Source organism: Dioscorea cayenensis, chromosome 16 (genome assembly GCF_009730915.1).
Source record: "Dioscorea cayenensis subsp. rotundata cultivar TDr96_F1 chromosome 16, TDr96_F1_v2_PseudoChromosome.rev07_lg8_w22 25.fasta, whole genome shotgun sequence".
Taxonomy (NCBI): domain Eukaryota; kingdom Viridiplantae; phylum Streptophyta; class Magnoliopsida; order Dioscoreales; family Dioscoreaceae; genus Dioscorea; species Dioscorea cayenensis.
This window is the reverse complement of record NC_052486.1, coordinates 20224620-20236358: the sequence shown is the minus strand read 5'-3', so window position 1 is coordinate 20236358 and position 11739 is coordinate 20224620. Positions and strand designations below refer to the sequence as shown.

General features: G+C 32.3%; 3 protein-coding genes across 3 annotated transcripts; 2 read left to right on the top strand and 1 right to left on the bottom strand.

Annotated features, from left to right (window-relative positions):
* The first annotated feature begins 791 nt into the window (after positions 1-791).
* On the top strand, positions 792-4824 carry LOC120278427 (bifunctional UDP-glucose 4-epimerase and UDP-xylose 4-epimerase 1-like). Its single transcript, XM_039285220.1, is given in 11 exon segments — positions 792-1057; positions 1141-1190; positions 2277-2412; positions 2756-2818; positions 2820-2858; positions 3011-3238; positions 4008-4064; positions 4066-4090; positions 4175-4257; positions 4341-4432; positions 4693-4824. Coding segments are annotated over 11 exon segments (1053 nt in total). The 5' UTR covers positions 792-862; the 3' UTR covers positions 4778-4824.
* Positions 4825-6018: 1194 nt separating this feature from the next.
* On the top strand, positions 6019-6911 carry LOC120279349 (3-hexulose-6-phosphate isomerase-like). The gene has a single exon (XM_039286276.1). The coding sequence runs from the start codon at positions 6127-6129 to the stop codon at positions 6772-6774; it is 648 nt and encodes a 215-aa protein (XP_039142210.1). The 5' UTR covers positions 6019-6126; the 3' UTR covers positions 6775-6911.
* Positions 6912-8632: 1721 nt separating this feature from the next.
* LOC120279460 lies at positions 8633-10641 on the bottom strand. Its single transcript, XM_039286391.1, has 3 exons — positions 10327-10641; positions 9103-9182; positions 8633-8769 (listed from the first exon to the last, which is right to left on the bottom strand). The coding sequence occupies exons 1-3, from the start codon at positions 10574-10576 to the stop codon at positions 8689-8691; spliced, it is 411 nt and encodes a 136-aa protein (XP_039142325.1). The 5' UTR covers positions 10577-10641; the 3' UTR covers positions 8633-8688.
* Between the last annotated feature and the right edge of the window lie 1098 nt (positions 10642-11739).

Below are 11739 nucleotides of genomic sequence, written 5' to 3'. Positions count from 1 at the left end.
GAGAAGTTGGTATAAATTAGAAATGAAGTTTTTTCAATTTAAAGTTATATTGATGTGATAAGTTTTACCTAACGAATTATCAATTAGACTATTAACACCGGTCTCATGTGATATGTTATGTAGGCTGTTTATATTCAGCCTAAAAAACGGATTTAATGTGCACATTTTTTAGACATAATTTGTCTGCATTTTATTAAAAAAAAACTTACTTTAAATTAATCTAAATTATCATGATTTTTTTCTTAATTATTTTTTTTAATAAACAAAATTAATTAATAGCTGATGCATTTCATAATCTAAATTTTGCTTCAAATTATTAAATATAATCCGCACTTTTATTTTAAATTTAGGTATTTCATATTTTGAGATATTATTTAACAAATAATAATAAATTAAATGCAAATTTACATCTTAATATATATATATATATATATATTAAAAGATAAACATTAATTTTTTTAATTTTTAATTCCCATGATTATCATGTTTAATTAATTACAATTAACTTAATTACCATCAAGGCTCATGCAAAACAAGAAAAATCTTGACGTGGCGTAAAACCAGGGCGATGACGTGTTAGTACCAAACTCCCGGGCCCACTAATTTAAAACCAAACAAGATCCCCAGATTACCCCTGAACTAAACTTTCAGATCCACCACTAATCCGCCTCGAGATCGGTATTATCATCTCAACACGAACGTTGATCCAATCTTATCCACTTCGAGATCGTGATGCTCTAAAGATTTATATATATATATATATATATAAATAACAAACCGCTTCCAAAGCTTTCGATCACTACGAAAGCGCTTTCCCTGTTCCCATTGTCGTATTCAAATCGCATCTCTCGAGATCTCGGCAATGGCGGCGGGCCGGAGGAGGGTTCTGGTCACCGGCGGGGCGGGGTTCATCGGCACGCACACTGTGCTGCAGCTCCTCAAGGATGGTTTCGATGTTGCCATCATCGATAACTTTGATAACTCTGTAGAAGAGGCTGTGGATCGGGTAAGGGAGCTCGCTGGAGCGGATCTCTCTAAGAATCTCAAGTTCTATCTGGTGAGCTTAGGGTTTGGGTGTTTAGTTTTCGTTGGATTGTTTTGTGTTTGGTGTTTGATGAGATTTTGGTGTGGTTTTTCTAGGGGGATCTCAGGAATAAGGAGGATCTCGACAAGGTTTTCTCTGAGAATAAGTGAGTGAGTTTTATTTATTTATTTATTTATTTATTTGGATTTGATGTGCATTGATGTATGAGTATTTTGGGAGATCTGGATCTCATTGTTTAAATTTTTAAATTTTTTTTTTATTATTGTTGGAGTTGATTTTAATGCTTGTGATCTTTGGGTTCTAGTTTGCGATTTAAGATGTTTAGATTTTTTGTTTTAATTTGTGAGGTGCTTTGCTTCTTTTGTTCTTTGAGTGAAGTCATCAGTATGAATAGAGGAAGGATGAAGTTCACAGATTCCCTCAATATAAATCTTGCTTTGTTTTTAAGCTAGATAGAATAATAGAATGCTTTTGAGTTTAAACTTAACTTGTTTTCTTTTTTTTTTAGAATATAGTTGTAATACCTCTGATTGGGGAGGGGAATGAATTGCCAACTATTGTTGGGGTGGTATATGCTGATTGTGTTAGATGTGTATTTTTTGTATCTCTTCTCCCTTAATTATCAATAGTAACTTTTTCCTATGGTTATGGTTTCATTTAGAAGTTAGGCTTCCTGAATTTAGAGGGGAACAAATTCTATGGTGTGGAAGAGCTTCCCTTTATTGTTTTTAGGATTATATTGCACTTAAAAATGTAATATTCCTGAGAAAGTTTATTGTTGGGCGCAAGATATAAAGCCGATTAGGAAAGATGGAGAAATTTTAATGAAGCACGTGTGCATCTGTAGCTAAATGTTAATATTCTAAATATAATTATTGACTTACAAAGTTTTGAATGTCATTTTCCTATTGTAATGTTTATGGTGAATTGGTGATCTCATTTACCTTGGAGTAATGTGAATTTTGTTATATTTTGCTACTCTTTGTTTATTGTTTGGATAAGTAGATTTTTATACCTCAAGTTACGAGGTTCAAATCTTTGTTCGTTGTCAAAACTTGATTTATCTTATTATCTTTGTTTCTTTCCTCTAATCTAAATTTTTTTGAACTAATTTTAGTTTTATATTCCATGTTCTTCCTGTTTATTTATATACCGTAGAAGTATATAGTATTGTCAATATCCTTGCTGTAAATTTTATTTTCCTGACTATGTTATATCATTGATTGCGCAGATTTGATGCTGTGATGCATTTTGCTGGGCTGAAGGCTGTTGGCGAAAGTGTTGCAAAACCTTTTCGATACTTTGACAACAATTTAGTTGGCTCCATAAATTTATACAAGACTATGGAAAAATATGGTTGTAAAAAGGTTTGCCTCCACCTCTTCCCTTGACTGCCAGTCATGGTTGCTAGTTGTCTACGTTTTTGTTTTCTGACTCATCTTTTGGTTTGATAGTGCAAATTCCATCCTCATATTTTTATCTAAAATAATTGTTTTGGAACCTTGATTTCTCTATGTGCTTGTGAGTGACTCAGCGCATTGTGAGCTTCTTCTTTTCACTAAATCTCTGGTGAATGCCATTTCTTAATCATGCTTGACTCTCTTTATCTCAACAGAGTTTGCATCATTGGCAACTTTTTAATATGCCATGTCTTTAGTCTTTTTCCGTTGATGTATACTGACTTGCACAATATGATACTTTCCATGCTAGCTGGTTTTTTCTTCTTCTGCTACTGTTTATGGGCAACCTGAAAAGATTCCATGTGTTGAAGATTTTTGAGCTGAAGGCTATGAATCCATATGGTCGGACTAAGGTATGTCTAAGGTTACTAAATGATTGAAGAACAATATGGTTTTTTTAATTATGTGTAAGATGTTTAATGTGCCAGGATAGACAGAAACCTTTCATATGGATAAATTCACTAGCAGATTCTCAGCTTTTAGTTTTTTGTTGTGGCTGTACCAGTTGTTTCTTGAAGAGATAGCTCGTGATATTCAAAACGCTGACTCTGAGTGGAGTATAATTCTATTACGATATTTCAACCCGGTTGGAGCTCACGAAAGTGGACGGATTGGTGAAGACCCAAAGGGAATTCCAAATAATTTGATGCCTTACATCCATCAAGTTGCTGTTGGCAGGTTGCCTGAGCTAAATGTGTATGGTCATGACTACCCAACGAAGGATGGCAGTGCGGTAAGTGGGCTTCATCATGACCCTGAATGAATAGATCTGCCATTTCCCATGTTTTTGGTACATACCTGTGCAATAGTGACTTTGACGCCCAAGTTCTTGTTCCTAATTTGAATGCGACTTTGGTAAACTTCTTAACCATTAATTTAAATGCTAAGCATGAGAACCTGGTAATAATTTTCCTGTTCCAATTAAGGTATTGAAGTTGGTAAACTGATATGTAATTATCAAGTATGAATACCTTTTTCAGTCCACATTGAATATTTGTTTTTCAGTTGGCAAGTTTTTAGTTTTGAAACTCGACATTGATAATTGTACTTTTGCATATCAAATATCATTGTATATCAGTACAATATTTTGCATGTTTGGGCCATAATTATATCACATCATATTGTTTTTGTGTCAGTTATTAAAATTTTTCTGAAAAATTTGCTCACATTTAGTCAAACTTATATCATTACCGGAATTTTATTAGTTCAGATAATGGATCATTTTATTTCACATAAATGGACCTTTCTTTAGATCTTTATGCTTGAAAGAAAAATAATAATAATAAAAAAACATTATGTCTTTTGTGTTGTTGTATGTTTATCCAGCATAGCCATTTTGCATGAACCTTCCATTAACGAGTTATTAGATGTACAAGATGCTTCCATGCTTTATTCTCTTGTTTGTGTTATTATTCTTGAATGCAGAATAGAATACCAGCCTCTGAAAGTGAAAAGTGAAATTAACCAATTATTTTGATCTAATTGGTACTTTAATGGTCTAGGTTCGTGATTACATCCATGTTGTGGACTTGGCTGATGGTCACATTGCAGCTCTCCGAAAAGCTTTTTGCCACTGAAAATATCGGTACCATTCTTTTTTTGTTGCCCTATTTCCTTTAGTTCAATCCCCTTCTATACATATCTAATCACAACCTGTCTTGATCTTCAGGCTGTATTGCCTACAACTTGGGAACAGGATGCGGTACATCTGTGCTTGAAATGGTTGCTGCATTTGAGAAGGCCTCTGGCAAGGTTAGTAGCATTAGGTTCTATTTCCACATTAGATACTTTATATATTTAATACAGTGTCATTCACTCTTTCTTATTATGTGCAGAAAATTCCGATCAAGCTGTGCCCTAGGAGATCTGGTGATGCTACTGCTGTTTATGCTTCTACTGAGAAAGCACAAAAAGAACTTGGTTGGAGGTAAGCTCCTCGAAAACTTGGATAAACCCCTGCTCGATTCCACTTTAATGGAATTTATAGTTCTATCACATGGTTTACAGTAAACTAATGCAAATTTCAGAAAAGAGAAATGTACTAGATTCTTCATCCATTCTCTACATTGTATTGGCTTTTGCTGTTAGAAAGAAGGAAGCCTTAAAATTAAGTTTCATTTCTGTTTGAGGACTTAAATCAAATTAAGTTTCTCTTTTTAATCGAATTGTTTTAAATGATTTTTGTAGGGCAAAATATGGAGTGGCTGAAATGTGTAGAGATCAGTGGAATTGGGCAAGTAAAAATCCCTATGGTTATCAAAGGAAGCCTTGAACAATAAGTAGATTCTTTTTCAGCTAAATGAAGTAAATAATTCTTCAATTGTTTAGACAAGTCAAAAAAAGAAATAATGGGAGCAATAGTTTAGCTCATGTATGTCTTCTGTTTTTTTCTTTAGGGTTTTTTTGCCATGTATTGGTTAATTTGGTTCGGTTACCATTGGTTTCATATGTGGGTGAAGTGGTTAATCACAAGGCTACTAGTCTCTTATGGACTGTCCTTACTGCAAAGCATGTTATTGTTATCTAATGCTTTTATCTAATTTTTATTATCTTTTCTATTTATTTATCAGAGTGCAATCAATGAGGCTTGTAAATAAATCACAGCTATGTATATATATTTTTTATAATGTTGACATAATTACTAGTATTACTTAGAGATCTTTAATTGTTAGTATGTCATCAAAATCCAGACAACTTTTATTTTCTAACTTTTATCATTTAAAAATTTTAAATTTTAATTTTCTCGTACTTAAACCCCAAAGAACAAAACATATTTTATCATACATGTTTTAATCACTCCATTTTTTTTTTAGAACTTCCATATTTTTATTAATCTATGGAAATAATTTTTGTAAAAAAAAAAAATTAATACCAATTTATCAAAGCAGATTAGAAGTGCGTATCAAGTTTCTAAAAATCAACAAGTTTTTTTTTTAAATATTTAACTCGTTCAATACTGGCTTAATTGTTTTCTAGGAAACGGGATTAAAATTTGAAATAAAAATTTATAAAGAGATTTTTTTAAAATAAAATAAATGAGATATTTTTAAGAGAAAATTAATTATAAGTCCTTGAAAGTTTTAAAACATCACATCCTCTAACATTTGAATTTGTCAGATAGCTTTTATTTTTTCTGACAACTCACTCTATCAGAATCTTACAACATATGCTTCTCTTAAAATGTATAGTTTTCATTTGTCATTTCGTGTTTTCATGTAACTATATAAGTATTCACTTAATATATAATACATTTTTGTTTAATATTTAATTTTTTATTTAATATTATATATTTCAGCTTTAAAAAACTGAGAAACATTTCTTTTAACGCCAATTACTTTTTATAACACCAAAGAAGTACGATGTAAAAAACAAAGAAAGATCTTCAATATATACCCAAACTCATATATCTACCTTTTTTAAAATAGCCAAAATTCAAAAGAAGTATTTATTCATTATTTATATTTTTAATAAATACTAGCACATAAACAATTAAACAAACACCAAAAGAGAGAGAGAGAGAGAGAGAGAGAGAGAGAGAGAGAGAGTGACCGCCAAGAGATAAACAAAAGAACAATCCAAAGCCACAACCACGCCCTTCTCTAAATCCCAAATCCATAAACAATGAGCAACAGCCACACCGACGCCGAGACGATGGCCTCCCAAATCCTCGACCAAATCCGATCCATCTTCATCCCCTCCTCCTCCTCTTCCTCTTCCTCTTCCTTTCAACCGCCCATCGACGTCCTCCTCTCCGAGATCTCCCTCACCGCCTCCTCCTCCTCCTCCTCCTCGGCCCGGATCTTCGTCCATGGCGTCGGCCGTGAGGGCCTCATGCTCCGCGCCCTCTGCATGCGTCTCTACCACCTCGGCCTCTCCGCCCACCCAATCGGCGACGTCACAACCCCTCCCGCCTCCCCCGGCGACCTCCTCATCGCCTCCGCTGGCCCTGGCGGCTTCTCCACCGTCGATGCCATTTGCCACGTGGCCAGATCCGCCGGAGCCCGAGTTGTTCTCATCACTGCCAGGCCGGAATCCGAGAGCGAGGCTCGCCGGTGCGCCGACGCCATCGCGTATCTCCCCGCGAGGACGATGGCTGATGATGAAGAGAAGGAGGGTGGATCCGGTGCTCCGCTGGCGGTGAGGTTACCGATGGGGAGTTTATACGAAGGGGCTTTGTTTGTGTTGTTTGAGATGCTTGTGTTGAGGCTTGCTGAGGTTTTGGGCCAAAGCCCGGCCCAACTTCGCTCTCGCCACACCAATCTTGAATAGTTATCTCCTTTGGATTTTGGCCCATGGGCCTATTTGTATTATAATGGTTTGGTTTGTGGTATGTTAAAAGATTTTATTATTATTATTATTATTATTATTATTATTATTATTCGGAATATGAAAATCCTGTTTGTGTATGATGATGTGTGAATATAACAATTTTCATATTTATTATTTATCTTTGTAAATTTTTTTTAAATTTTCATATTTATTTTGACACAAAGCTCAACAGTGGGCAAGCAACTCAATAAAACAAGGTTAAAAAAAAATATAGGAAAATTTATATTTGTTTATTTTATTATTATCTTATATTAAAAAAAATCTATATTAAGATATTTTAGTCATTTATATTAGCCAAGATATTTTTATAAAATATCAGACAAGTATTAAATGTTCATAAATCAACACAACAGTAAACTCACATCATAAACATAAATATCCTGAATTTAAAAAACAAAACAAAAAAAAAATCATATTTTATTAAACAAAACAGAAAACATAAATTATGCCATAATCTAATTTAATCTAATATATTCTTTTTTTTTATTAAAAAAAAAAACTCTAATAGTATTCCTTTGTCCCACCCTTGGCCTTATGTGTGTTTTCCAATGCCAAAAACAGAAAGAGAGACAGCATGTGGAAGCCTTTGAGTTGCTCCTTATCTTTCCAAAGACACTCATTGACTTTGCATGAGATGCTCACTTTCATTGAATCATTGAACTTTTAGTTTTATTATTATCTTTTTAACATTGCTTATTAATATTTTAAAAAATAACATAGTGAGAGCGATGTATTATGTAATTAAAAAAAACTTATTAATATTTTTGTAAAAAATAATATACTTACAAGGAATGTCTGGTTGAATATTATTTGGAATAGGTATAATACCCTAGTTGATCCCTCGATTTTCTCTATCCTCTCTTTGGTCCCCCTACTCGAAATGCCCGATTAATCCCTCTACTTTTTTGGGAAAGAGGAGCGGGGCGAACCCACTAGAAGCCAGGGGACGTGCACTGCCCCGGTGGAATAAATGGGATGGGAAATGCTACTCACGCGTACTGGAATCACCCATACACAACCACTATTCACAACTCCCTGAAATGTCGCCTCAGTAGAATCGAACTCTCACCACTCGGTGAGAGCTCTATCGGCGACCCGTGTACCAATAGACCCAAAGGTCGTTGGTCCCAACTAGTCTCTCTATTTTTAAAAATGTGGCCACTTTAATCGGGAGCATTTCTGAGTAGAGAGACCAAAAAGAAAGAGAGAGAAAAGTCCAGGGACTATTTTGGTGATTATTCTTTTAGAATATTATCATTGTCATAAATTTTAAAGTGTTTATTTAAAGAGGAAACATCTAAATAAAGAGATTGTTAATTGTTATGTTATTTCCTGTATAAGTTAAATGAAGTGATTTCTACTCTAAATTACTATTTTTATTTATTTATTTTTTATTTTGAAAGTTGAAATCTTGGCGCAATGAAGTTCTTTAAATGAAGTCACAAATGTTTCAATTAATGATATTCTTCTAATATTCATATAAAAATAATTATAAAAATTTTCAATAAAGAAAATAGAATATGTGTTAAACACTCAACAAAGATTTATAAAGATCTCTTTTTTTAAAAAAATTCAGACACACACTTAAAACTATGAATACACATAAATTTAAACAAATGAAATAAAGAAAATAAAAAGAACAAATAAAAATGGGAAAATTTTCTGCGAAAAACTGGGATTCTGGGAACTAGAAAGATGAAAGTTAAATATTAATTTATATACAATGATTAAAAACTGGGATTCTGGGAACTAGAAAGATGAAAGTTAAATATTAATTTATATACAATGATTTAAAAGACATGGCTTTCAACCCTTCATTTTGGACTCATTTGGTGCTCTCTTGATGAGATAATATTAAAGGTTCCTATTTCTCCTCCAATTCTTGTTCTTCCCTTCAACTCCATCCCTCATTGATCCTTCAAGCTCAGGCACCACCTTCATGTTTATATTATTAATTTAAAACAATTTAATTATTTTTATAATATATATATATATATGATTTATTCAATTAAACTATATAATCATGCAAGTTTTTGAAATCCATAAAAAGCATTACAACAAAACTTTATTTTTTGTTGTTTTTAATTCAAAGTTACTTGAGGGACTATTTGATAATAAAAAAAAAATACTAATTGGTTCAAATAAAAAAATGTTCACAAACTACTAAATAAGTTGCCCAGAATTCATGAACTTTTTCAACAATTGCTACTTTTTACCCCTTTTTTTGTTATTTATATTTTTTTCATACAATGGTAGGAATTTACAAACCTGGTCCTCCAAATCAGACCGTTTTACTGGCCTTCTTCCAGATCCAGACCTGCGGCTTGCGCTCCCCATTGCACCATTTTCTTGATAAAGAAAATTAAACAATTTAAAATATAAATAAAATATTCAGACCTTTTTTTAATTAATAATAGAGAGTTAATTTGATTTAAAAGTTTAAATGTAGGCCAATTTTTTTATTTTTTAATATATATATATATATGCTAAAGGTTTCACATGCCAGCAGTATTAGCCCACTGTAAAAAGTATTAATGTGGGGATTTAAGAGCCTAAATTTAAATTCTATTAAACATTATGTAATAACTAATAATTGATCTTCGGTTATAGATGTAGACTTACAGTTCAAACATTATGTTTTTTGGTGAGGACGTATAAGCTAAATGATCAAATTTCTGACTCGTGCACATGCTTTTTATTTTATATGTGCTTATCACATTTGTCAAATATATATATATATATATATATTGAGCAAGAATTAAGGAAAAAGTTTTTGTAACATATGATCCCTAATTTTTGTTGGTATTTAACTAAAACACACCTACAAAATACTTTAAAAAATAAAAAATGAAATAAAAAAAATATACACCTACAAAATAAAATATCCAATGATACTTCTAGAAAAACTTCTTTATTCTAATGACGTGCAGTATGCGTTATCTAAGCCAAACATAAATGTATATATATAATATCTTGATTGAAAAATAACACAAGTTTAATTTATAGACATTCTTATTTATTAGTGAGACATTAATGAACACAAACATACATGTGTATATATATATTTACCACTTTCACATCAGTTATTCTTATCTATTGTTACTACGTTGGTGGGTGATTTATCTATTTTATTAATATATATATATATTAAATTATTTAATAAATTATATACTTTAATTTCAATTTCTCATCCATCTCAAGTTTCAGATTCATTGTAAACATGCAACATAAATTCAATCCAACATAATTCACACATCACATGCCAAAAAACAAACAAACAAACAAACAAATTAAAGCTTTAATATTTTCAAAATATTATTCAAAACAATTTAATTAATCAGTAATATATTCCTGTTATTTCCTAATTTATTTTTTTCTTTTTATACACATAATTTAATTTTCCAAAATATTTTTCTCATAATATAATATAATATAATATAAATGACCAAAAATTTTAGTTGATGTTTTTTCCGGCAAACGACAACAACTCACCGTTGATATTCAAAGGTGCGGATCCCGAGGCACGATGAGCTCGAATCGTACGGCTCCAGCTAAGGCCGGACTCTGCCGTGCTTTCAAGGAGGTGCCTCTCCGCCGGATCACGCCGGCCACCGGCGGCTTCGCCGGAGCCGATCATTGCTCTGATGAAGCTCTCCTCCATGCGATTCAAGAACGAAGCATGCCTCTCATCCGTCCAAACCCCTCCTGAGCCGTCGATCTCCACTCCCTCACAATGATCCATCGGTTTCAACGGTCCAGATTTGCCCTCCAAACTCACCGGTTCTGAACATCCCCCAAAACACACACCCTCTTTTTTTTTTATATACCATCACACTTTGATAAATATCTGGGCCTGATTCGCCACGTCAGCTTTAGATATTTTTTATTTTTTTATTTTTATTTGTTTTTTATTTTTGCCCTTTTTATGGTAAAATTACTTTAAGATCCTAAAAAGTTTTTTGAATTTTATATGCGCTTTTAGAAAGCCTAACTTTGTCTATTACGGATGTACCCTGTCCGTTTGGTCGTAATTGTGGAAATGCCACCACTCCCACGGGGTTCTAGTAATGAAACTAGCTTGCTCTAGCCTCTAGCTGTCAGCGTACTTTTTTTTTTTTACCCCAAATTGCCCTCATACTTTTTGGAGTATTTACTCGGGTAAATTTTATTTTATTTTATACCGCATTGAATTATTTCATTTTTTATATTGGGGTTTAAATTTTAATTTGAATCAAAATGATTATTTAACTTTAATTTTATTTCATCATAGGATTATTCAATAGATTCCGGCTTATTTTTGATAATGTAATGTCAAAAATTCTCTATTAACACATGAGATAAAATTATCAGCTGAACATGTAGCATGTCATATATATGATGGCATAGAATTTTGGCATATATATCATTAAAAATAGACTGTAATCTCTTAGGTGATCACTCAGTAAAACAAAATTAAAGTTGAGTAACTATTTTGATTCAAATTGAAGTTTGAACCCCCAAAATGTAAAAAAAGTCATAATTTGGTGTCATATAAAAAAAATTTACCCATATAGTTGGACTATATGAAAGGCAAGAAAAATTAAAAACAATGTACACACAATGTTTCATGATCTTTTCAAATATCTATGAATGTAACAAAGGGTTCATACCCTAGCAGTATTTTCTCATTATGAGAAACGAGTGTGAGACATTTAAGAGGTCTAAAGTTAGAGTCTCGTTGGATAAAGCGGTGATAACAAGTCTTCGATTTTAAATATAGGCTTGTTACCCGAATTTCATATCTCGAGTAAGAGAGCACGAGCTAGATGATCAATATCTCTGCCCATAGGTATGCTTGTTGTTTTCGTTAAAAAAACATGAATTTAAAAGAAAAAAATTCAAAATATAATAAAATATAGTTTTGAA